This window comes from Callorhinus ursinus, unplaced genomic scaffold, assembly GCF_003265705.2.
Source record: "Callorhinus ursinus isolate GAN/ISIS: 27379988/994484 unplaced genomic scaffold, GSC_fseal_2.0 scaffold44, whole genome shotgun sequence".
Taxonomy (NCBI): domain Eukaryota; kingdom Metazoa; phylum Chordata; class Mammalia; order Carnivora; family Otariidae; genus Callorhinus; species Callorhinus ursinus.
Genome location: NW_027397106.1, coordinates 4,678,350 through 4,705,937, shown reverse-complemented (window position 1 = coordinate 4,705,937; position 27,588 = coordinate 4,678,350). Strand labels below are relative to the sequence as shown.

The 27,588-nt window shown below is 42.0% G+C and overlaps 1 protein-coding gene across 3 annotated transcripts; it reads right to left on the bottom strand.

Moving 5' to 3' along the window:
- Positions 1 to 533: 533 nt before the first annotated feature.
- CERS5 (ceramide synthase 5) lies at positions 534 to 27,588 on the bottom strand. Of its 3 annotated transcripts, XM_073882005.1 has the most exons (11): positions 27,189 to 27,588; positions 12,091 to 12,196; positions 11,381 to 11,511; positions 10,470 to 10,527; positions 7,660 to 7,710; positions 6,862 to 6,954; positions 4,975 to 5,103; positions 4,726 to 4,832; positions 3,788 to 3,944; positions 2,695 to 2,803; positions 1,380 to 1,522 (listed from the first exon to the last, which is right to left on the bottom strand). In XM_073882005.1, the coding sequence occupies exons 1-11, from the start codon at positions 27,563 to 27,565 to the stop codon at positions 1,515 to 1,517; spliced, it is 1,326 nt and encodes a 441-aa protein (XP_073738106.1). In that variant the 5' UTR covers positions 27,566 to 27,588; the 3' UTR covers positions 1,380 to 1,514. The 3 variants fall into 3 exon arrangements, with proteins under 3 accessions (XP_025738813.2, XP_025738815.2, XP_073738106.1); XM_025883028.2 differs by lacking the exon at positions 2,695 to 2,803 and having other exon boundaries at positions 534 to 1,522; positions 27,189 to 27,584; XM_025883030.2 differs by lacking the exons at positions 2,695 to 2,803; positions 3,788 to 3,944 and having other exon boundaries at positions 534 to 1,522.

Genomic DNA, 27,588 nt, shown 5'->3' with positions numbered 1-27,588 from the left:
TGAAGCATTTCATAAGCCTTAATGTACACAAGAACATCTGAAAATATTTTGATAATCTGAATATTCACTAAATGGAAAACTATCCTGAGATGAATACTACCATTGGTAATTTTGCCAAGACCTAAACTACAGAAAAGTCTGGATTAGGAAGGCTGTTTTTCCATAGCTAAAAGAAAACAGAACTAAAAGAGAAAACATCTCAGACTCATTTATCACAATCTTTTAAGTGTTAGCTGGTAGTCTCTGGGTGGGAAATACAGGTATCTCACTAAAAGTGTCTTCAACCAAATCCTTTGTTGGTTTGGTGATACCCATACTTTTATCTGCCCAGTATTTTTTGTGACCACTATGCATGTTTAATTTTTTTCTTAACACATAAAGCCATAGAGTGTAGGCACTCTTCCCAGCATGCACAGAAAGGAAAAATTGGGTGTCTAAGAACCTTTAGAATCAGACCTGAAAATTTTCTTACTTAGCTTATGGATTCAGGGAATTGGGGATAGAGTCACTAAAGAGGCTGAGACGGCAGAGGAGGGTGGAAGCACTTTTAATCACAGAAGAGTAAACAATAGTATAAACCGTCAACGGTTCACCCAGTGGCTGTTGTCCTCCTCTGGCCTTCAGCGCACCCTCTGCCACCCCCCCCCCCAACTCCCTGTGTACCATTTAGTAAAGAGCAGGGTATCAGCAGCTGTCCCTGTAATCACCAGGTGGGAGGAAGGGAATCTATCTAGGGGCCACAGAAATCTTGGGTCATCCCAACCATGGTTGTCTGTTTCTGTACAACTTCATGTGAAATATTCCAACTCCAAGGAGGAACAGTGCAGAAACCTGGAGCTGAACTTTACTGTTCTGTTCAGATGGCCTGAGCTTCGGGAGCCATGGACCACAAGGGAGGGGACAGTCCAGAGCCAGCATTATTCAAGATGCAGCCAAATCTGGGGTTGAGGTGGGTTCAGAAGGGGCACAAGGCCTAGGGGCCCCAGTCTAGAATTGTGCCCCAACTCAGGAAATGAAACTCATGCACATGCACAAACGCATATGCACGCGTGCATACACGCGCACGCGCGCACACACACACACACACATGCACAGGTGCGTGCACACACACAGACACACACACACACGCATGCACGGGTGCGTGCACACACACACACAGAAGCAAATAACATTACTGAAAGAACCTGGAGGCTATTAAATACAAAATGGCAGAGTTTTTTTTTTAAAAAGTGAAAATATTTGCTTCTTTGATTCTCCTCAGTGCCCTGCAGACCCCCTAGTCACAAGCGTGTAGATGTGGGGAGGCCCAAGAGGAGGAGGCTGCCGGTGGTCCTACGAGTCCATGTGTGCCGTGGTCCCCACACCAACCACCTCACTCCTCAGCCCAGTAGCTGCTTCCTGGGTGACCGTTCACCCGATTGGCACCATTGCTGGAGCTGCTGCCACAGGCGCTCTTGGGGTTGGTGGTCCCATCTTCTTCCTCTGAGCTGCTTTCCACATCACTGCGGTCATCCTTAGACACCTGGGTGGGATGGGGCCAAAGGTGGGAAAGGTGAGGAAAGAACTTGTCTGCTATTGTAAGACAGACTTCAGCCCACAGAGCCCGGGTCTGGGCACTGCTCCCGCTGTGGCCTACTTTCTGGCGGCACCTGACTCAAATACTATCTGGGCCATGTCTATGGCTGGGATTATCCTTTGCCTCTTTCTCGGTGTCTCTCTCATCATCTCTGTTCCCTGTGGAACAAGAAGCTGTGCTGGTAAGGGTGTGTCTCTCAGGACTAGCCTGAGAGAGCTGAAGTCATTCACTGAGTCCGGGTGTAAGCCTGAGGGAAACTCCAGGCGCTCTCTCTCCTCTCCTACCTCAAACACTAGAAAAGACCAGTACAAACAACACAGGTGGCTGTCGTCATTGCTTCTATGTTCCGGTGGTGGCGGCCACTGGAGTTACTCATGTTGGTCATCCTGACTTTTGTTTATCCCCAGAGCTGATCCAGAACTAGGCCTTTTTCTGTTGTTCTCCTCTTCCTGGACTCGGTCCTATGACACCAGAGTATTGCCAGTTCTCTACCATGGACCATAAAAAGTAAAGAAGAGAAACCCAGTGAGATCTGCCAGACTTCTGACCTCCAGAACTGAAGGATAATCGATGTGGGGTTTTTTAATTTTTGTTTTGTTAAGTAAGCTCTGCACCCAGTGTGGGGCTTGAATTCACAACTCTGAGATTAAGAGTTGCCTGCTCTACGGCCTTAGCCAGCCAGGTGCCCCTCAATGTGTTTTGTTAAAAAAAGAAAAAGTAAAGGAGAGAGGGGGGTGAGAAAGGAACAGAGCTACAAAGCCTGTTGCCAAGGCGTGGGGCACTTGCTTTGGTTAGCTCTAAGACTGCAGCTGCTGACCTCTGAACCCAAACAAGTGATTACCTGACCTTTAGGAAGTTTCTACCAGAGGGCAGAGTCTATCTAGATTTGAGGTAAAGGGAGGCTCAAAAAGGGGAAAAAATAAAGAGTAGACTCAACTCTTGTCTCCAATTACGAACAAGAATCTGGCAACTTGAGCTCCAGTCAACAATGGCCCCACAGGGTCAGGAGAGAGGCATGCTCAGAGACAACACGGGGAACAGGAAGGAAAGCAGGAAGGAAGAAAGACACATTCAGACGGACGTGCTTTACTGAGCGCTAGAAGCACAGATACACTTACATGCAAGAGATGAAACTGTCCAACTCCCACCAGGCACAGAAAAAAGGAAGGAGGTGAGAAAAGAGTGAAGGGTACAGAGTCTGGGTCTAATCCTTCCTGGATAGGTAACCTGGTCAGGAAAGAAAAGCAGGGGAGAAGAGAGATGTCCAGTAGCCCAGAAGCTACAGCAGGATGCACAGGCACGCTGAGCAAGTTCTAAAACCAGCTGCAGCCATAAGGAACAGGGACACAACAGATCATATATGCCCGGGCTGCATTCCATCCCTCTGTCCTAGACTCAGTGTCTCCCCTGGCAGACAGCCCCACCCCCCAGCGCTCTGTATTGCTGCAGGCTGAATCCCTAGCCCACGGGCCAATCCCCACCTGACTGCTTCAGAATTTGCACACTTCAGCTATGAGTTTGATCATTAAATGACCCCTTTCTTTGTATTTTTGGGATCTCAGCGTAAGGTGGGTATTTGAAACCCTAAATACCTATCTCATTTAGGACCCCCGCCTCATACAACAGCGGGGTGAGGCCAGTACGTAGCCCCACATCTTGAACATCGCAGTGTGATCATCTTGGGGTGCCTTGTGAACTACCATGCCATTCTTAGGCAATCAAACACGGCCGCTTTTATACAGTTCATAGTTTAGAGTTTTTCTGTGCTAAAAAACAAAAATACGAAATGCACTGAAGTATGTAGGTAAGGGGTAAGAAATGGGTGAGGGCATCTCGAAATGTAATACTGTTCATTATTTAACATAGTCATTCCTAAGGGACAGGAGGAAGGCAGATCCTTCCTCCTGCATCTATGTCTTTCTTTCTTCTTTCTTTTTTTTTTTAGTAATCTCTACACCCAACGTGGGGCCCCAACTCACAACCCAGAGATCAAGAGTCACGTGCTCTATTGACTAAGCCAGCAAGGCACCCCTCTAAGTCATGTCTTAACAGGCTCAACACTTAGAGAAAAGGTGAAAACTCTGAAGTCCTAAGCTTTCTGCTGGGTGTGCTTGAGTAGCTGCGGCTCACTAAGCTAGAGAGAGAGGGTCTACTGAGTAACACCTATCTCGCTACCCAGCCCCAAAGAAAGAAGCCATCGTTCCTCCTCACCTTTCCTCGGATCAAAGCTTTGAAAGCAATTCGCACAATTAGGTAGGACCAGATGACATGGAGAACCTGCAGAATCAGGAGAAGACCGTTGAAGAGCCACCAGGAGGGATAAGGCCCGATCATCTCCCAACTCTCAAAGAAGGTCGTGTTCAGAATCCTAGAAGAGGAGGCCAGTGGTGAGATTCTAGAGTCAAAGCCAGGTAGATAGGAATAAAGCCCAGTTCCCTAGGAAGCAGAACCCAGTATGTTTTCTCTCTATACATTCTAACAGTTGAAATGCCAGGTATATTCATCCACAGTGAGAAAAGATAAAGAAAGGGGGCCTATGAAGTTTTCTATCTTAAAAGGCAGGGAAAGATATGTAAATCTCAGGAACTGATGGATTAAGTCCTATCATTAATCGTTTAAAATATGAAGAGTTTCACAAAACCGGGGCAGCAATTTTAATCATGATCCTAGTCACTACTCAGATTGTTAGGCAGAGACAGGGGAGTTGGTAGTTGACTCCCTCAGACTAAGGACAATCTCCGACCTACAGTCATTGGCTTTGTACAGAAAGCAGTGAGTGTACGAGTGAGAGTGGTGTGTGTGTTGGTTATGGTGGGGGAAGGCATAAGAGCAGGAAAATAAGAAGAGCCTGAGAATTTTGCAGTCAGCGCAAAAGAAGGCAAAGGAATTACTTAGGCATCAAAGGAGGGCTTGTTCCTCAGAGGGGAGTCTGGAAAGCCACAGGCAAGTGAGTTGGATGTTCTCAGTCTGGATCACATCTTCCTAGAAATACTGTGTGAGGGAAGTAAGGTCCCGTGAGAGTCCATAAGGGGTCAGGTTAGGCCCAGGATAAGGCAGGGCAATAGGGTTTTTTGGTGGCCTGTTCCCTGAATTGGCAAAAGGTATCATTAGCTACATACTGACCACTGCTCCATGGCCCTGACACTTACCAGAATGGGTAGATTCCTAGACGAGTGACCACAAAAACTGCACTGAAGATCACAAAAAGGGTGTCACAGAGACGCTGGTATTTGGCATAATTGGCCAGTTTGGCTGCCTGGAGAAAGGAAGAGAGAACTGAATTGGGGGGTGGGGGAAGAAAAAGAATTGAGTTGGGGAGAAAGCCAATTCTCAGATAGGAAGAAAAGTAGAGAAAGAGGAATAATGAGGGAAGAGAGGATGGCAGTGGGGGGTCTTACCTCCAGCAAGAAGTCTGAGGCATCATGTAAACACATGACCAGAGTTCCCACCCGAACCATGTTGTTGATGTAGGAGAAGGTGATGAGTCCAATGGTGGCCAAGTGATGCACAAACATGATCAGGAAGTCCTAGGATGGAACAGAAATAGAAGAGGCAGGTAGAGGCAAGGCCGTAGAGGTTCTATTTTGTTTAAACTCTCCCTTATGGAGCACCCTAGCATTTGACCCAAAACTCTACACCAGTAACTGACCTATAATCTATGTTAATATAGCTCAAAGCACAGAAAATAACAATTTTGTTTGGACGCTGCAGAATATGTAGACCATGTATGCTGACCTGACACTTGGAAATAATTTCCCAGGTGGTAATCACACCAAAAGCAGTATCTTTAAGATTCTAAGACTGTTTTGATAAAGGAAATTTCAACCAAAGGGACCTAAGAGGAGAGGTCTGTGGAGGGGTGAAGCTAAACTCTTCTAAAAAGTTTCAGAGAAATGCTAAATAATCTATCTTAACTGTAAGCACCTTCTGCTTTCAGATTTAAAGCTCTATTTTCCTCTTGGGTTCAAATGCCAAGGTTAAACTCAGAGAAATCTTTAAATACCTGTTATCAGACATGTCTTATAAATACTTCTCAGCTCACTGATGGACAGAGGATGGGAGAAGGCCGGTGAATTTGGGTCAGAGAAACAAGGATGAGAAGTCTGTGCTCTCCACATAGATACAACGGTAGGTTGTAGTTCTTGAGCTGGGGATGGGTTCACAAGTATACGTTCTAGTATGTTTTAAAACCCACATATAGAGGCGCCTGGGTGGCTCAGTCGTTCAGCGTCTGCCTTCGGCTCAGGTCATGATCCCAGGGTCCTGGGATCGAGCCCCACATCGGGCTCCCTGCTTGGCGGGAAGCCTGCTTCTCCCTCTCCCACTCCCCCTGCTTGTGTTCCCTCTCTCGCTATGTCTCTCTCTGTCAAATAAATAAATAAAATCTTAAAAAAAAACCCAAAAACCCACATATATATTACAAACCTTTTTATATGTGTTGTGTTTAAAAATAAATTTTTAATAAGGGGACCTGTGTCTCCTGACCATCGGAGAGTGAAAGGCATCTGAACTGAGGATTGAGCTTCTAGATTATACAACAACTAATAACCCAGATTAGTGTCAATCGATTCCCATAAATGCCAACCCTGATTTTCCTCACCAAAGATAATCATGAGTTAGTGACAGATTAAAGTTAGAGCTGCTGGAACCACATTGTTACAGGTGCATACAAACAAAAAGTGAAGATTCTGCCCTTTCTGTCTGCTTATAAAAAACTTAAGTCATTTCCAATTTTGTCACTATGTAGGCAAGTCAACTCTCACTTCTCTGAATCTTTGTTTCCTAAACAATAGCAAGAAAACAGTAAAATAAGTCATCTAAAACCCTTTACAGTTGACATTCTTTGAGTAGGTGGAGTTACCAAGAATGGAGAACAGAGTGAGAGCAAGGATCTCCCAATGCAAAACAAAAGCCAGATCTTGCTTTTTTGAAAGCAGGCCTTTTCCTAGATGAGGCCTTGCTATCCCTAAGTTCTGACTAATTTCCAGAGCTTTATATATGTATATATTTAAGAGCCTTAGAGAAAACTAAGGAAAAGGGTATGCTTTTTAGCTGGTTAACCATTCTTATCCTGGGCTGCCCTGAATGCCTCAAATATACTTACTTCATCATTAGTCAAGTCTCATTTCTGAGAACATCACCAAGAGCTAACAGTCTCATCCAACCTACTTTCTCCTTCTTCGGTGGTCCCAGGCAGGGCAGAGAACCCACAATAGCAGTAATGATGGCTGCTAGAAAGGAGGAGGGTGCAATCAATCAGAGTTGAGGGGAGCCAGTGTCCTTACCTTTCGCTTAATGTCTGTAAACTGAGAAAACATAAGAGACCAATAGAAGGCCAATTCCATGATATAATAGTAATAAAGCCCACTTGTGAGAGGCTGGAAGAGAGGAAAGGAGTAGTTAGAATACCAGCTAGTCAAAAATTCATTCCATCTCTGCAACTTTCTCTGTCTCAGAGGACCAATACCCCAAATTATTAGACACCCTTTCTCCCCGTCATCTTCCGAGATCTGTAATAGCTAACAGACTGTGGACTGGTGTGGAGAATTAGGCCTCTTCCCTCTGCCCCGCCACATACACATTCTCAGCTGGTACCTTTAGAGATCAGATAAGGTTATCACATACGATAGCACAGTCAAATCAGTGTGTCTAGAATTCCGGACAAATCAGTGCTTTTCAGGGGATTTAAGATACTCACGTCTTCTCTTCTTCTACCCTGTTAGCAGCCCCCTGACATTTTTCTAGTATAGATTAGAACCAAGATGCTTCTAAGGGGACTCCAAGTTACCCTTGATTCAAAAAGGACACCTGAGCCAGAAAGCGTCTCATTAAGTACCAGGAAGCTGCTTTTCTTTCCAGCCCAATTAGGGTGAATATAATAGGGAATCTGGAACAAAAAAGATGGCTAGATTTCACTGTTACAGGGGCCCCAGAAATAGATACCCTGAATATATGACTCAAAGAGACTCAGCCTGATCCCTCAAGAGTACCAAGAAAACATGCCATCTGCCCTGAGACTGCCCTGCCTACCGTACCTTCCACACATACCTAAGGCCCCTGTCTTGAAAGGGCTCAGACTGTACCTGATACGGATAGCTATGCCAGCACTGTCGGATGTCCCAGAACCACGGTGACTAAGAGAAAACAGATAATGCAGGTCAGCCTTTAGGATTCAACCCGGGCTCACCTATAAATCCCTTTCTCTATGCTAGGAGCACAAGAGAGATGGGGAAGAAAAGGGAATCCTTCTTGACGGAATGTATGGGTCCTTAAAGGGTCAATAAATGCCTAGGTTTTTCTTCTAGAGCAAGAAAGTGTTACTACAAATAGAAAAACCATACTTTGAGGTAAATAAGAGCAGGGAGAGCTATAGGATAGTTTTTGGAAACATCAACCATCTAGGATATAGGAAATAGGGACGTGGGAAGACAGTGATTCCATTGGACAACAGAGAGAGATCTCCATGCCAAAGATTCAAAAGTCAAAAATAATTATCTCTAATGGAGTTTCAATTAAGTCCTTTAAGGAATTTGTTTATTTCATCTAAGTTGTTGAATCTACTACTATTAAATTGTTCATAATATTGTCATTATCCTTTCAACAGCAACAGGATCTATAGTAAGAGCCCCTTTTTCTCCCTGACATCAATCATTTGTTTTCTCTTTTTTTTTCCTAGGGGTTTAACAGGTTTTTTTTTTATTTTTATTGTTATGTTAATCACCATACATTACCTCATTAGTTTTTGATGTAGTGTTCCATGATTCATTGTTTGTGCATAACACCCAGTGCTCCACGCAGAACGTGCCCTCTTTAATACCCATCACCAGGCTAACCCATCCCCCCACCCCCCTCCCCTCTAGAACCCTCAGTTTGTTTTTCAGAGTCCGTAGTCTCTCATGGTTCATCTCCCCCTCCAATTTACTCCCCTTCATTCTTCCCCTCCTGCTATCTTCTTCTTCTTTTTTTTTTCCTAACATATATTGCATTATTTGTTTCAGAGGTACAGATCTGTGATTCAACAGTCTTGCACAATCCACAGCGTTCACCATAGCACATACCCTCCCCAACGTCCATCACCCAGCCACCCCATCCCTCCCACCCTCCCACCACTCCAGCAACCCTCAGTTTATTTCCTGAGATTAAGAATTCCTCATATCAGTGAGGTCATATGATACATGTCTTTCTCTGATTGACTTATTTCACTCAGCATAACACCCTCCAGTTCCATCCATGACGTTGCAAATGGCAAGATCTCATTCCTTTTGATGGCTGCATAATATTCCATTGTGTATATATACCACTTCTTCTTTATCTATTCAACTGTCAATGGACATCTTGGCTCTTTCCACAGTTTGGCTATTGTGGACATTGCTGCTATAAACATTGGGGTGCACATACCCCTTCGGATCTCTACATTTGTATCTTTGTGGTAAATACCCAGTAGTGCAATTGCTGGATCGTATGGTAGCTCTATTTTCAACTGTCTGAGGAACCTCCATACTGTTTTCCAGAGTGGTTGCACCAGCTTGCATTCCCACCAACAGTGTAGGAGGGTTCTAGGGGTTTAACAGTTTTAATTAAACCTTAAAAAGAACCAGCTTTTGGCTTTATCAATTTTCTCCATTGTTTGTCTAATGCCTATTTCATTCTTTTTTTAATTAATTTATTTTTTTAAAATTTAAATTCAATTAACTAACATATAATGTATTATTTGTTACAGGGGTACAAGTCTACGATATTTCATAAACTTTTTACTTTTTTTTGGTTATTTCTTTCCTTCAACTTATTTTGGGGTTACTTTGCTCTTCTTGCTCCAGATCTTAAAAACCTATTATCATTGATTTTAAAGCTTTCTTCTTTTCTAATATAAACATTTAAAGCTATAACTTCCCCTTTAAGCATGCTTTAGCTGCATCCCACAAGTTTTGGTATGTTGGGTTTTCAGCATCATTCAATTAAATATTTTCTCATTACCCCTGTGATTTCTTGTTTGATCCATGGGTCATTTAGAAGAGTTTAACTTGCAAATATTTTCTAGATATCTTATTATTATTGATTTTTAACTTAATTCCATTATGGTCAGAGAACATATCTTGTAAGAGTTCAAAATTTTAAAATTTACTGAGACTTATTTTATGGCCTAGCATATGGTCTGTCAATTCATTTTCCATGTATACTTGAAGATTATATATATTCTTCAGTTGCTGGCATAGGGTTCTCTAAATGTCAATTAGGTCAAATTAGTTAACTGTGTTGTACAAATCTACATCCTTAGTAATTTTTTGTCTAGTGATTTTAGTCAATTACTGAAAGAAGAGTATTAAAATCACCAACCATGGTATTTGTCTATTCCATTCCTTCAGTTCTGCCTCTTTTTACTTCATGTATTTTGATGCTTCAATTATAACATTTAGAGGAAAATAGTGTGGTACAGTGAAACAAACAAACAAACAAAAAACAACCAAAAAAACCAACCACCATGGAATCAGGAATCAAAAAGCCTGAAATTCTTCGACTTTGATAATTAACTGAAAAGCAGGAATAATACCTGTTTTATCCACTTTTAAAGGGTTAAAGGGTTACAGAATTTTTGTCAAATGCTTTATAAGCCATCACAGACTATGCTGATTTAATCATTACCATTATACCACGCTATTACAATTATTACTATTATCTCCCCCAAATGAGGGGAGAAACAGTAAAGTTATGAAGTTACTGAAGTCAGATGCCAGACAGAAGACCATCTATTTAGCATATAAACCTGGGCTGTAGGCATTATAGAAAAAATAAAAGGGGAGGGGGAAAATAAAGAACTAATGGCATTTAACTTTCATCTCTAGAGATGCAGGCATGATTAGAATTCAACAGAGGACCAGAGAGAGTTTAGACTTACCGACCACAGAAATTTAATTCCGTAGCAGAATATACATAAATAGAAAGTGAATCTCCACCTGGGTGGGCAAAGAATAGAGGTTAGATGAATATTCACTCAAAAGAATGTCTTTGAGGCTGAGGAAGTTAAGATAGCAGACTTGGAGGTAAGACAATTATGGGTGAGAAATACGGTAAGTTCCCAGAGGGGCACCTGGCTGGCTCAGTCAGTAGGGCATGTGACTCTGGATCTCAGAATTGTAAGTTTGAGCACCACATTGGGCATAGAGTTTACTTAAAAAATAATAATAATAATAATAGTAATAAATAAAATCTTAAAAAAAAAATGGAGGAGAAGTTCCCAGAATAGGGACAAATACTGTTACCTAAAAAGCCAGAATGATAAGAGACAACTTCCAGCTCTTTTTAAAAGATTTCCACAAGTGTATACTGGCTTTAATCAACTTTTCTTCCATATACTCCCTAATGATAGTGCCTAATTTTTTCTTTTTGCATGACAATGATGAATTGTGTTCTGTGTCCAGAGGATACTTAGTAAAAACCCAGTGAAATGAAGTATAGCATGTCCAGAAAAGGGGTGTTTCCCACCAGAATGTCAATGTAGAGCAAGCCGGTACTATCTCTACCAAGGTGGACAGGGGTGTGCCTATCTACCTATATATGAGTGCAGTTATAGGAAGGTACTCCCAGTCTGTTTGGGAAAAGGGAACAACATGAAACTACAACATGTAGCTTAGTGGCAAGCACATTCAAGACACTAAGGGTGACCAGTCTTCCAGTTCTCTTCTTTCCTGCCTATAATAATTTGAGTTAGTCCTCTATATCCATTGACTACTGTCCTAACAAAAGAAAACCTCAGTCTGGTCACACCCCACCTTCCTCCTCACTCTCCACCTCCCTACGCACACCTACATGCTTTCACAGAACTTAGTGAGCGTTGGAGGCTTGTCCTGATTCCTCCGATGACGAAACCAGCATTGGATCTTTCGGACATCCCAGTCCAGTTGCTTTGACAGGCCCTCCAGCCTCTTCTCATCAGGATACTGTAGATGTATGAACAGAGTCAGAATATCCCTTTTTCTTCTATCCTCTCATTAAATTCCTTTGACTAGCTGAGTGGCAAAGGAGGGGATAACAACAGCAGTTTAAAGGATGTTTATCTTTCTAGGTTTCATCCCAAAACTCATTTTTAGCAAGAAGTCCTATTTTACATTATCAAAGACCTTGACCTTTATACACCTCCTTGTTTGGTCATCTCCCTCCAGCCCAAGCTGAGTGAAAAAAACTATTAAAAACCCAACTGCAAAGGCTATTGTACCCTCCTTATTTTGATTATGTAACTAGATAATGAGAGAAGCTGGAGCAGGGATAAACAAAATCAAGATATGATGTGTGTTTGGGGAGGGCAGGGTTGTGGTGGCTAGTAGGTCTAAAATTCAAATGTATGTAAACTTGATTTAAGGGATCCTGACCCAAGGTATTTCCTTGAGGGGATAAAGCTCTCCTTATAGTTATGTGGACTACCCATCCTATCCCTACCCTTGGAGATACTTGCTCTCTATCCTCCCCTGCCCTGCGGAGCAACCCCTCACATGAATCTTCCTGTTTCTTTGCCCACTTACCTTGGTAATAGATACGAACACCTTTTCAAGGATGGCATTGGGCTGGGCCTGATAGGGACCACTGTCCTGGATACCAACATGGAGTGCACAGGGTTTGGCAATAAACCTGTAATGAGAAAAATCCAAAGCCAATTCTAAATATGGTTTGCTATGCACGAAGGAAAGATCCTGATTAGGGGACTGATGGGAGGCAAAAGGGAAAACACTTGGCTGGGAACTAGGACTTTTTTATTTAGTCCTGGATTCTGCCATTGACTCCTTGAGAAGTGACCTGTTTAAGAAATATTAGAGGGCGCCTGGGTGGCTCAGTTGGTTGAGCGACTGCCTTCAGCTCAGGTCATGATCCTGGAGTCCCGGGATCGAGTCCCGCATCGGGCTCCCTGCTCGGCGGGGAGTCTGCTTCTCCCTCTGACCGTCCCCCCTCTCATGCTCTCTGTATCTCATTCTCTCTCTCAAATAAATAAAATCTTAAAAACATAAGCTCTCTTTCCATTTTTTCCTGGCTTCCCTAATCACATCTTGAGCTTTAGAGTCAGAAAGACGTAGGTCAAACCTATTTTATTTACCAGTCTAACACTTACTGCCCATAGGAACTTGGGCAATTTACTTAACCTCTATAAGTCTGTTTTTTCATCTATAAGATGAAGATAATATCACTATCCTTGCTACTCAATATAAGGGCCACAAACCAAAAGCATTATTGGTTTTTTCTGCAAGCCTTGTGGAAATGCAGAATCTCAAACTCCATCCCAGACCTGCAAAATCAAAATCTGCATTAACAGGATCCGCTGGTGATCTTCATATGCCCATTAAAATGTTAGAAGCACTGGTCTACTTTATAAAAATTTTATAAGTATTCAGTGCGACAATGTATTATGAAGACCATGGCACAAACAAGATGCTTAATAAATGGCAGTTTTCCTTACATCAAAAGATAAAAAAGATCTTAATTGGAGGGCCCAGTAGAACTGAGACTGTGCTCTTCCTAAATACAAATATCCTAGGTCTTGGTCACCTTCCTGCCTAATCAAAAGATTATGTAGGGGCTCCTGGGTGGCTCAGTTTGTTGAGAGGCTGCCTTCAGCTCAGGTCATGATCGCAGGGTCCTGGGATTGAGCCCCACATCGGGCTCCCTGCTCCACGTGAGTCTGCTTCTCCCTCCTACTCTCCCTCTGCTCTCTCTGTCTCTCTTAAATAAATAAATAAATAAATAAATAAATAAATAAATAAATAAATCTTATTAAAAAAAAGATTATGTAAATACTTAGAACTTTCAGTAGCCTGAAAGAAAGGAAATTAGGAAGGGTGAGAAATAAATTACCTGTTAGTATTCAGTTCTATTCCCAAATCTACCACTAATAAGCCATATAAACTTAGTCAAGTCACTTAATTCTTGTGTCTTGGCTTCAACATCTAGAAGAAGTAATGAGATGATTCCTAAGATTTGTTTCTATATCTATGATTCCATGGTGTTATCATTGATTTTAATTAGTTTTTAACTTGTAGATCTTTGAAAATGAAGGAACTGTTCTTTGGTTCTTCAAGAAAGATCTCTCTTGGGGCAACTGGCTGGCTCAGTTGGTAGAGCACGCAACTCTTGGTCTCAAGGTTGTGAGTTCAGGCCCCATGTTGGGCATAGAATTTACTCTAAAAAGAAAAAAAATCTTGGAAAAAAAAAAAGGGGCATCTCAGTGGGTCAGTCAGTTAAACATCCGACTCTAGCTCTCAGAGTTGTGACTTCAAGCCCCGCACTGGGCCAAGCACTGGGCTCCACACTGGGCGTGGAGCCTATTGAAAGAGAGAGAGAGAAAGAGAAAGAAAGATCTCTCTTCTCCACAACTATAAATTTCTGTGAGCATTAACTCTAGGAAAAGCTCTATATAGTCACTTTCAGGATAAGTCAAAACCAGTTTTAGTTCTCTTAGCATCTTAAGGAGTCCCAAGATGAAATTGTGACTAGGAGGCATAAGATGGAGTGCTCTTGACCTATTTTCTTGATCTGCATTTGAATCCAGAATTTATCTCTAAGGGAGGGACTGAGAATAAGAAACTTTATTATCTTCCTCTGTGAAAACTTCTTTTACTCTTATCATCAAAGTTCCTGAGCCATGGAGAAATATTTATTCAGAGCACAAAGTTAGCCACATCTGTAATCTATGCTCTCCTTTCACACAGGTGGTGCAGAAGTTTCATTCAAAGGCCAACACTAGTAGATACTTTAATTTATATTTCCTGATATATTATTCTGTATACAAATATTTTAGCACCCCGCCTCACGTTTAAACTCCTTATGAACACAGAATATACAGGGAATACTGTTTTTGTATTTACCAAGGTTCTGTGTTTGTGCTCAGTAGTTGCTCAGTAACTGACAAGTGACAGGTCTTGCAAATCCTACCCTTGCTCTGTTGGAACTCAGTTTGGACCCAGGATTGATCAGGATCCAGAGAAGTAATTAAGTCAGTCATTCTTTGCTTTTGAGTTTGTGCTATATGAGAGATGAAAGCACTGTCTTCTCTCATCTACATTAATTATATGAAGAGGTACATCCAATAACAAACACAGCATTTCCAATTCCTACTCTTGCTCCTTGATCCTGGGCTCTTCCTCAATTCAGGAGCAGTCAGGTGAATAAAGACCCCAAGTTAGATTTTACCAGCTCCGAGACTTTGTGAGTTACTCACCTATAGAATGGACATAATATTTACCTCACAGGGTTATTTTAAAAATGAAATGACATGATCCATGCCTAACCCAGTACCTGATATTTAGTAAACATTCATTAAAAGGCAGCTGCTATTATTATTATTTTTAAAGGCAGTTATTATTATTTTTACCAGAAACAGTTCAGTCTTGGTTCTCCCTGATGGTATCTCTGGCATAAGGCAAGAAGAGCAAGAAATCTTATTTCATACAACAGGGACAGGTTTGTACCCTGCTCACCTGGGTGAAGCCAAGATAATTTTTTTTATTATCTGGACCTTGGAGTGGACTTAATATCCCAGAGTTGTAATTAGCTCATATCCTGACCTTATTAGTTCACAGAGTACAATGAAAGACAAAGTCACTGGCATCTAGTCAGTTACAGTTATACAGATACAGACCCTAAGAAAATTTATCTATTTGACAAATATTTATGGAGCACCTATTTTGTGCTTCAGTGTGAAGCACAAAACCATAAATAAGGACTTACCATTGCAAAAGTCTTTTTTCTGATAAAAAAATTATGTATATAGATTTATTTAGGTATTTAATGAATCATCTAAATGAAGAAAGTGAAATTAGGTATTCATCCTTTCTGTTAGATAGGCACTTATCAAAGCATGCCATAGAGACTCCCAGGGTTTCAGAGACCCTTTCAGGAGGTCTGCAAGGTCCAAACACTCTCATAATAATTCTATAACTTCAGAATCATTCTTCTGTCTCTCATTCTCTCATGAGCGTACAGTGGAATTTTCCATGGGTTACATGACATTGCAATAGACTGAATGCAGGAGCTGACATGAGAATACAGATGCCAAGTACTAAAGAGACTTACAGGGGTGCCTGGGTGGCTCAGTCGTTAAGCGTCTGCCTTCAGCCCAGTTCATGATCCCAGGGTCCTGGGATCGAACCCCACATCGGGCTCCCTGCTCAGTGGGAAGCCTGCTTCTCTCTCTCCCACTTTCTTTTTGTGTTCCCTCTCTTGCTGTGTCTCTCTCAGTCAAATAAATAAATAAAATCTTAAAAAAAATAAAGAGACTTATAAAAATGTAAAATAATGCTATTATTCTCACATATTTTTTTGTTTTGGAAAATATTTTTCATGAAACATTAATTATATTACCAATACAATCAATTTATTGTCATTTATAAATGAACTAATAAAATTTTTTTTTTTTAATTTCCATTTTAATTTCTAAAGCAGCCCATGTTGGTAGATACTATCCATAAATCTCTCTGGGATCCTTAATAATTTTAAGAGTGTAAAAGATTCCTGACATCATAGTTTGAAAACTGCTGTGCTGGATGACACTGAGAAATCAAATTTATCTTGTGTTTTTCTGTCATCTCCAGGATCAATTTGTTGCCCAAGTTTTTTAAAATAATTTGAAAGACCAGACTCCCCTTTGCCTGCAGGTCTGAATTAGTTGGCATTTAAGGCCTATAGTGAATGGTAAGCTACTCCTATCCACCTGACACTCCAGGAACATGAGTCTAGTGACCCAACCTGATTGTAACGTATCTGTTCTGCTTTGTAGACACCATTTCATTCTGCCCTTTTCCTGCCGTCCAGATACATGGCAGCAGCTGACTGAGGCCTGGGTTAATTAAGATGAAATTACTTACTACTTTACTTTTTCATACCAAAAACAGGAGCTATACAAACAATTCTATCTTCGTGATTCACTGAAACATCACTGATGGATATGAGCTATACACAAATATATTTCAAAGTATAGATCAAGCTTCTCAACTGGGTGTATCATGTCAAGTACTATATTTGGGCTGTATTTATCCTGAGATACTGCTCTTAGCTCTCAGGCTGATCCATGGGGCCTGTGGTAGCCAGGTAACCTTAGTCTGTAGCCTTTGGCCTCAAATACCTCACTGTGCAATACAAAAATTATTTTCTATGTGTGCAGCAACATGATTAGGCTGGGAAGCAGTAGCTCAGATAAATTTCTGGAAAAATATGAAGTGTCAAAATTTATATATAAAAAAGTAAACTAACCATCAAAGGAATCAAAATAGGGAATGAAGGGAAAGATACAATAAAAAGAGAAAGGTCTTATACAGACTGATGAGGATGTTATATCATTAGGTAGAGTAATGAGTGACAATATCTGAACCTGAATGCTCTCCACCACACACACACACACACACATACACACACAGAGAATATAGCTGTTTATTTTTTTTTTTTAAGATTTTATCTATTTGAGAAAGAGAGACAGCACGAGTTGGGGGGAGGGGCAAAGGGAGAGGGAGAAGCAGACTCCCTGACGAGCAGGGAGCCCAAAGACCCGGGGCTTGACCTCAGGACCCCGGGATCATGACCTGAGCCCAAGGCAGACACTTAACTGACTCAGGCACCCAGGCGCTCCCCTCCTTTTTAAGATTTTATCAATTAGAGAGAGAGAGAATAAGATGTTTAAATAAAGATTCTTAAGGCCAGATAAAGTCTGTTTAGAGAATTTAATCCTTAGGTACACAAGCAGCATTCGAAAATCCTCCACCAAGACATATGTACCCCAAGAAATGCAGAGTCCCACAGAAAACAGATTCCGAAACTCCTTTCCCTTTGCAACTGAATTCTTAATCCAATCACATTAAAAATTTGAGTGGCTTCTGTAGGGTGCAAAGAGGAGAAAGTAAAAAAGGCAGCTGCAATAGCATGTATTAAAGCAGAGCTAAGAAAGAAAGTATGCTTAGGGGCGCCTGGGTGGCTCACTTGGTTAAGCGTCTGCCTTTGGCTCAGGTCATGATCCCAGGGTCCTGGGATGGAGCCCTGCATTGGGTTCCCTGCTCAGTTCCCCGCGCCACCCCCCTCCCCCGTTCATGCACACTCTCTCTTGCTCTCTCCGACAAATAAATAAAATCTTTAAAAAAAAAAAGAAAGTGTGCTTAAAGAAATATGCAACGAACAAGTTCGGGGCTGGCAATAGTGGCAGGAGAAAAAACTATACAGAGAGTTAGAGACCAGATCACAGGTGCCTTGTATGTTATGCTAAGCATGAACTTTATCCTATAGTTGATGGATAGTCATTGGAAGGCTTCAGGCCGGGGTGGAGAAGAGATAGATAGATTTATATATTAATAAAGGAGTGTCATCAGTTAAAGGCCACTGTAAATTACAAACTCCATGCTGTAAGTGATAAAGCACTGAACTAAGGCTATAGAAGTGGAAAGGAAAGGACAGACTCAAGAGATGTGGAAGACGTAAAATTAACAGCACTTGGTGACTGATCAGATGCAGAAGGCAAAAGAGAGTCAAGCGTTCCTTCTAGCTTGGGAAACTAAGTTGATTATAGTGTCCAAACCAAGTAGAGCATAAGATAAGAAAGCAAATTTGGGAGTGACAGATGAATTGTGTTATGCTGAATTTGAAGTGCCCATGGGACACTGAATGGAACTATCTAGTAGGCAAATAAACTTGGAATGGGGTTTAAGACACACAGACACAGATCTGAGAAAGAAAAAAGAGACCAAGAGAATGAGAATATAGGTGGTAGGTAAAATCGTGGGGGTGATTTCAACAAGAAAGGAACACAGATTGAGAAGAAAACCAAGGTCAGGATCCTGGGAAATACTAGCACAAAAGGTACATTTAGAGGACAGGAAGGCCAGAGGTAGAGTCGTTATCAAATGAGGCAGAGATCAAGTAAGACAAGGACTTCAATATCCACTGGATTTGGCAACTTGGGACATCTGTGGTAATCTTCACCAAAGAAATTCCAGTAGAATAGAGACTCAAGAGAGAGTAGTGAGTTACAGTAGTGGAAATATAAGGAGGAAGAAGAAGGAAGTGGAAATAGCTCAGATTCTTAAGCATCTTGGTTAAGAGAAGGGAATCCCTTCAACTTTTGGCATCAGAATCACTCTATAAACTAAGATCCCTGTGCTTCAGATCCATTCTCTTCCTGGTCAGAGATTTCATTCTATTTCTTCTTCTTTTTTCCTATTATCTTCAGCCTCACTATTTCTTTCTTCTCGTCAGACTTAAACATGCTCAAGTTCTTCTCACCTTCACAGCTCTCCCTGCCCCTACTACCCTGGGCACTCTCCCACCTCACAACTGTGAAGTTCTTGGAAAAAGTTCTCTCCTCAAGCCTTCTCTTCTAACTCCCACTCATTCCTAGCCTTCATCCCTCTCTCATCTGGCTTCTGTCCCTACACTCCATTGGCACTGCTCTTGCCAAAGTTGTCAGTGATCTCCCTACTGTGAAATCAAATGGATGCTTTTCAGTCCTCTATCTTACCTGACCACTCGGCCTTATTCTACATTACGGACCATGCCCTCCCTCATGAAATGCTTTTTTCTTAGCTTCCTTACTGCCATATTCTTTCTAGTTTCCCCCCCCCCCCGGCAGTAGAACTAGACTGCTTGGTATACACTGCTAGTTGAGTCACTCGGACATGCTACTTAACTTTCTCTATGCTTCCTTTTTTTCACCTGTAAAACGAGGATGACTGTAATACCCGCCTACTTCATAAAGTTACTATGAGAACTCAAGGTTTAGCACTGAGAGTAGTGCCTGGGACAAAGTAAGTACTTATTAAATGCTAACTACTGATATTATCAAATACTATAAGGTTGTCCTATCTCTTACCTCCTGTTGGGTTTCTATTTTCCCCTCTGCTAAAACATGCTGTTTCCTCAGAGTTCTATGCACTTTCTTTTCTCACTCTACACTCACTCTGGTTGATCTTATTCAATTAGAGCAGAAGGTCTCAAAGTATAGTCTACAGACCGCAGAGGGTCCCTGAGATATTCTCTAGAGGCCCACAAAGTAAAAACTATTTTCAAAATAATTTTAAGACATTATTTGCCTTTGTTACTGTGTTGACATTTGCAATGACAGTGCAAAGCAAGGGAAGGTGAAACTTACAACACTTGAGAATCTATCAAGGCAGTGGCAGCAAACTGTAGTAGTCATCATTGCCTTCTTCCTTGCTATGTCCTCATTGTTTTTTTTCTTAAGCCAGTTCACTTAAGAATGTCCTTGATGAAGCAATACAAATGACTGATTTTAATAAATCTCAGCCTTTGAGTATATTTTTAAAAAGCACTGTGATAAAATGGGAAGTACACAGAAAGCACTTTTGCTGCACACCAAAGTATATACTTGTCTCATGGAAACACTTGTTCAACTGAGTTGTGCGCTGAAATATATCACTTTTCTCAAAGAATACCATTTTACCTGAAAGAATGGCCAACAGACAAATCAAGGTTATTTGGATCTGTGTTTTAGGAAACATTTTCTTGAAAATGAATAAAATAAACCCGTCTCGTCAAAAACAACAACAAAAAGCTATTGCCAATGATAAAATTCAAGCTTTCAAGTGAAAATTATAATTTTAGAGAACTTATATCCACCTTTGAGCTTGACAACTTCCCAATGCTTCAAGCTTTCATGATAAGACTGGTTCTGATGAGATTAACTAATATGATTTTTTTAATACTATATAAAGAAATGTATTGACATTTGGGATATCTATATAACCCAGTGAACCAGTATTTTTCTTTCTCTTAATTGAAGTACTTTTATTTTATGTACAAAAAGTTAGCATGAAAGTAGGTATCTTGGAAATCTGCAGTTAAGGTAGATAACCCATTCAAGCAGTTCACTTAATCCAACTTAATGAAGCCTATATATAGGCTGAAGGAAAAAGAAATTTCCCCAAGAATAATTAAACACAACCACAACAATCTGATTGGGTTTGAGACCCTCTGTGCCTATTGAGACATCTTACAACTGCTGACACTATCCGAAAGCCAAAGAATACAAGCAATACCCCCCTTTTCTTTTTTAAAAGACTTTATTTGAGAGAGAGAGAGAGAGAGAGAGAGAGAGAAGCAGACTCCCTGCTGAGCAGGGGGCCCAATGTGGGGCTCGATCCTAGGACCGTGAGATCATGACCTGAGCCGAAGGCAGATGCTTAACCCACTGAGCCACCCAGGTGCCCCAGGAATACCCTTTTTAAGAAATTCCATAATTTTGATAAGAGATAAAATACTGTGATTATTCTTAATGTCCTATCAGGGCTGTGCAGCACCCATGTACATATAACTACTTGACAAACTTGTTTGTTTACAGATCATTAACTACTCAACTAAGAAGACATGCAGAAAAGCAAAACTACAGAGCAATGCTTGGCTAGACTGGATCATTCAGTGATTACTCAAAATAGCCTATAACATCATTTATATCATTCAGGAAATTACTTACATTTTAAAAACCCCATTTTTACCACAATTTTTAGAAAAACCTGTTGTTTAAAGCATGGTCTGATATACTTAGGACTGACCACCTTCTGGTCCTAAAAAAATGAATCAAATGTGAATTTACATTAAAATTCTTTTTAGTTATAAATATTTGTTTGAATTACTTATTAGCACTGCTCAGTAGAAATATAGTACAGGCCACATATATAATTTTAAATTTTCTAACAGCCACATTCAGGAAAAGAAAAAAAGAAACAGGTAAAATTAATTGATAATATACTTTGTTTAGGGCGCCTGGGTGGCTCAGTTGGTTAAGCAACTGCCTTCGGCGCAGGTCATGATCCTGGAGTCCCGGGATCAAGTCCCACATCGGGCTCCCTGCTTGGCAGGGAGTCTGCTTCTCCCTCTGACCCTCTTCCCTCTCGTGCTCTCTATCTCTCATTCTCTCTCAAATAAATAAATAAAATCTTTAAAAAATATATACTTTGTTTAACCTGATATATCGAAAATACTATCATGTCAATATGTAATCAATGTTAAAATTTGAGATATATTACATTTTTTTTTCCTTCACTGTCTTCAAAGTCTGGTGCGTATTTTACACTCTGAACACATCTAACACATCACATCTGGACTAGTCACGTTTTAAATCCCCCAAAGCTAGTGGCTACTGTACTTAATAGCACAGTTTTAAGATAATTCAGAAAGAATTCTTCACATCTAGGAAAACTTTTTGTTTCTAGGAAAATTGGTTTCAATTTTTTTTTTTTTTTAGTTAGAAGTGATTATGATTTAACTCCTTTTGCAGTAACATTTCAATTAACTTCCCCCAAGATTAAGAAGGAGTGAGTTTAAGCACAAACTGTCCAAAACTCAGTGAAGGGCAGCTTTTATCTGCCTAAAAATACCTCTGGAGAGGAAGCCAAAATGAGGTATATCTCCCTTCCACTCTATAAGAAGGGTGCAGATTTCACTTGCTTGCCTCCTCTTCATTAATTTCTTCTTACCCCATTTAGGAGACCTTAGTTTTCTGAATCAGGCAGTGGCTAAAGTAAAAATATCTGACGTTTTTTCTGTGATGAATATATTGTCTTCAGGTATAAGTCAGGAACCCGACCTCAGGCATGACAGTATTCAGAGTTGCCTGCAAAGCATTAACACCCACTCCACACAAAGGGTTGGGGAAAGAAGTTTCCCCAGAGAAAGGACGGACACATAAGGCTTCTGACCGATTGGAGCTTATTAAGAGGTGGATTCTTAGATAAGGGCAGGGCCATGTGACTGTCTTTTCCAATCTTGCTCTGCTGGATCTGCAAACCTGAATTGATTCTATGATTTACAATCCAATAACGCCCAACAGAATGCTTTTAGGGATGCAATGGAATGGGCAGTCTCTCTTACAGCCTAGCCAGCAGCTACGTCCATTTTTCCCAAAGCCTCTCTACCCTGTCTAGAGGACCCACTAATATTGGGTCACAATGCTGTGACTTGACATGGATCTGGGAGGAGGGCAGGAGGCCTGTCAGGGAGAGGGAAAAAAGTTCTACCTTCACTTAGCAGAAGTGGGGGAAAACAAGAAAAAAAAAAGGCAGTATGTAGCAGAGATAGCAAGGCTTACAAGAGGAAGATGAAATGAGTGGTTAAGAAACGTGCACACGCAAAAAATGAGTCACTACTCTTGTTGTCAGTTACATGACAGGCCAGCAAGTGAGTCTGTTCAGTCTCCTGTGACAGAGGATGGTATTGAGAAGGCTCTTTACACACTCCAGTGAGGTTGCTTTGGAAGTAACAAGAGAGAAGAGGGGATTGGAATAATGAATGAACAGCAAGGACAGCTCTAATCTATCTCCTGCATAATTCACAAATAATTTTCTTCTGGCAACACAAAGCTCCTATTGCAATACCATATTCAAAATAAATGAGCCTATATAGCTCTGATGGTATCAATATTAAGTCTCAAGCTCCTACTTGATCCCAAGAAGCAAGTGCTCAAGTGACTAGATATTAAATTTCAAATAATTTTATCATGAACTTAATATGAAAAAGTTTTAAAAAACACGTGGAATTTTCTCATCCCTCTTTTATTAGGGTACAGGGTAGCATGAATATGTGTATGGGGGAGGGGAGAAAGAGAAAAAAAGCTGTAGAAAGGTGCACAACATGCAAATATAGCATGATGAAATTTAACCAGAAACAAAGGAATTTTAGTTTTGCCTCTCTCAGTCAAGCCAAACATCTATTTCAGGTTGAAGATCTAGATTCCGATCACTCCTCTGGGCATCTGTGTAGATGAGGATGGACCCTTCTCAAACATTCAATAGATATCTACTGACCACATGCTATTCCTGAGGCATTTTGCAAGGTGCAGGCCACCACAATACACCACTCAGCAGAGGCCCACAAAGGAAAGCCTCCATTCTTTGGTAGGTAATAATCTCCTACCTGCAGTTCTTCAGCAAAATAGTTAGCTAGATACACTTATTATGGTCAGGCGGCTTTTTTCTTTCTTCTTTTTCTAAGATTTTAATTATTTATTTCACAGAGAGAGACCTCAAGAGAGGGAACACAAGCAGGGGGAGTGGGAGAGGGAGAAGCAAGCTTCCCGCCGAGCAGAGAGCCTGATGTGGGGCTCGATCCCAGGACTCTGGGATCACGACCTGAGCCGAAGACTGACGCTTAACGACTGAGCCACCCAGGTGCCCAGTCAGGCAGCTTTTCCTAAGTCATCCCTATCAGAGGTAGTTCTCCAGGGAATGTGGGAACTTAAAAAAAAATAAATAAATGCTCAGTGTGGTTGATGAAGAGGATGAGAAAGTAAGACCAAACTGTAAATGCTATGTTTATTCTTTGGGATATATTTTTTTTAAAGTTTATTTTTTAGGGGCGCCTGGATGGCTCAGTCGTTAAGCGTCTGCCTTCAGCTCAGGTCATGATCCCAGGGTCCTGGGATCGAGCCCCACATTGGGCTCTCTGCTCGGCGGGAAGCTTGCTTCTCCCTCTCCCACTCCCCCTGCTTGTGTGCCTGCTCTCACTATCTATCAAATAAATAAATAAAACCTTAAAAGAAAAACAAAACAAAACCCTAAGCATTTTTTTTAAAAAGTTTATTTTTTAGTAATCTCAACACCCTCAATTTGGGGCTTGAACTCACCACCCCGAGATTAAGTCTCCTGCTCTTCTGACTGAGCCAACCAGGCGCAGCTATTCTTTGGGAGATTCTTTTTTATTTTTTTTTTAAGATTTTATTTATTTATTTATCAGAGAGAGAGAGAAAGAGCACAGCAGAAGGACAAGCAGGCTCCCCACTGAACAAGGAGCCCGACGTGGGACTCGATCCCAGGGTCCTGGGATCATGATCTGAGCCAAAACCACTTAACCAACTGAGCCACCCAGGTGTCCCTCTTTGGGAGATTCTTAAAAGAGCACAAATAGCCATAATTTATCAAGGGGCATAGTGTCAGACTCATTAAAATATGCAGAACAATTTGAAACAAAAATTTGAGAAAAAAACAGAGTCTTCAAGTCAAATACATTATATTAAATAACCAAGAATAAGATGAGCATGGGTTTGTTCTCCAAATCCTAGAATACTAGGAAGAGGGGGTTAAATCTTAATCCTTGAAAAAGGGTTTAAGGAACAGGAAAAGATGGCCACATCATACAGTGGGGAGAGCACGAGGCTTGGGAAAACGATCTGGATCTTCGTTCTAGTTCCTCCCCCAGTGAGTATGAAACCTCTGAAAAGCTGTAGGATGTTTCTAAGCCTTAGTTTACTGTCTATAAAAAAAGGCTGGAGTTATAGCTCTTACAGTCTATGATTACTACATGAATCACTTCTAGAAACCAAGCAGATAGGATCTGAGAAATGAGAAAACCGTAGGAAAGACAATTAACTGCACCAACATTTTTTTTTTTTTAAGATTTTATTTATTTGACAGAGAGACACAGCGAGAGAGGGAACACAAGCAGGGGGGGTGGGAGAGGGAGAAGCAGGCTTCCCACAGAGCAAGGAGCCCCATGCAGGGCTCGATCCCAGGACCCTGGAATCATGACCCGAGCCAAAGGCAGTTGCTTAACCAACTGAGCCACCCAGGCGCCCCTGTACCAATATTTCTAATATGTCTTTTACTATACTCCAAGAGTGGCTTCAACTACCTTTATGAAAGGCCAGTGTAGCAAGAGAGGAAACGACAATCCTGTAGTCAATTCTACTCCTAAATTAGTAGGTTTTATAAAAAGAAACAAAATAGCAAGACTGCTTCTAGGGTTAAACTTTCCTAAGATCAAACATGAGATGAAAAAAGATGCCTGACCTTATTAGCCAAGGAATATCATACTAGAATGCTTTCAGCTCAGTATCCCCATCCACCCTTATGGACACCCTTATGGACACTGGAGCACCACAGAAACATTCAGATAGAATTCCCACAGGTAAAGGATCCTTTCCAGTGGCTCTGCCAGGGGATATATAAGTCTTCACAGTCACCTGAGGAAACTCTTTGGAACTCTTAAGATATATCCAAGTTTATATGAAATGGGTATTTATAAGCAACAAGCTATTTCCTCTTACCATTGACATGAAGAAATTTCCACACTGGCATATATTTATATGAAAAGCAGAGAATTCTTTCCTAGGACAATTAAATTTTTTCTGTCCTGAATTGTGTATTTTCCTTTTAGTCATTACATTGTCCTTCTCTTTTTTCAGCCCTCAAATACAGTTGCTAAGGAGGAGAGTACCTGGATCTAGGTTATTAAGAGGGAAAAGTGGTTTGTGCGCCTCCCCAGGAATACTTAATACAATGACTATACTTTAAAAACTGCAACACTAAGTTCCCAAGGACTCAAAAAAGGCATTTAGATCTTTCAGTTTCATTTGCTTCAGTTAAAAACAACTATTTTTGTACGTGAATGTCTGACAGAGCACTCTGGTAACAACACACAAACACTATGAATAAATGGATGAATGACAAGCTAGCTACATATAAAATATTTTATTAAAGATTAGTCAGAAATAGTACGCAGTTTTGAAAAGTAATCCAAAACACATAATACTACTTTTTCAGAGAGTAACAGATTATTTGCAATATATCCCCATCCTAGAAAGGGCATTTCTGCTCTACATGAGGGCGAAATGAACAATAGATGTCAAAGTGCCATCCTCATTACCTTGAGACCTATGCGGAAAGAAGTCTCCTTTCCTGGAGTCTGAGTAGATTTGATAAAATCACCCACAGCTCTAAGTCCACATTATAAAAGCAACACATTAAGTCCTCTGTGAACACTGTATCTTAGCAGATACTAACCACTCACTCAAAGAAAAGTGAGATCACTTTTACCAAGAACACACGGTCGGGAAAAGAATGTTGTCCTCTTTTAAGCCCTACGGCTCTCATCCTTTCAAAATGACCACTCCTCCTTCCATCTCAGGCCTCCAAGGCCTGTTCTGCAACTAATCTGACACCTTCCCATACTTTGGAAGCCTCAGGCTCCACCACGCCTTATCCCTACCAGATTTCTACTCTCTTGCGGGCTTTGGCAGCGGTTTTTTCTCGGGGGGGGGGGATAGATACACACACACACACACACACACACACACACACACACACACACACACAACGTCCATGAACTGACAAACCAAGGCTTGGGGCCTAACCCTGTTCCCCTCAACTCTCAGAAGTGTCCTCACAAGTCGTAGATTCCCAAGAACCCGCTCCTTTCTCTAGGAACGGCTGGCTCTTGCGTTAACCCTTCAGCTTCCACAGCCCCGACTAGTGCTGGTTCCTGTGGCGCTTTCCTGTTTCTCGCTTCGGCTGTTCGGGCTCTCGGCCGCAGCTCACACACAACCTGTTTTCCGTCAGAATCCTTGGGGGCTGGGAAAAGACCTAAAAGACCCCCCAGACGACCTCCGGGATCTAAGATGGAAAGGGTCCAGCGTACGCGCCCCCCACCCGGCCCCGACTCTGGCTCTTTCACCGTCCACGCCCCAAGCTCTGTCTTTACCTAGGCTCCGCGACCACCTCGGCCACCCTCCGAGCATCCCGCGCGGCGGCCCAGGCTCTCCCAGCCCCCTGCTTCCGGGCTTTCCCGGCACTTCTGCTTCCGGTGCTCGGCGTCCCCCACCGGCCCGCGCCCCGGCCCTCCGCGCCCCTCGCTCGCGGACTCTCACCGCTCGAAGAGCAGCCGCACGGAGAATATGCCCGCCGCCACCGGGAACACCGAGAGGATGTGCCGCGCCCGCGGGTAGCCGTAGCCGTCGCCCGGCCCCTCAAGGTCGGCCCAGCTCACATTCTGAGGCAGCCAGAAGCGTTCGCTCCACAGCCAGCCCCACAGCAGGCCCAGGGCTCCCGCCGCCGCTGTCGCCATCTTACGCCCGCCCCGCGGCCACCGCCGCCACAGCTTCAGCGGCCGCCACAGCCAACGGAACCCGCGAGGAGGCGGCCCCGGGGCGGGGCCGGACCGGCGGCCACCCCCTTCCGGCCCCTTTCCGTCCCCGGCAGGTCTCAGCCCGCCTCCTCCGTGGGGCCGGGCCTCTTCACCGCCCATCTCGGCTCCACACCCACCCACCT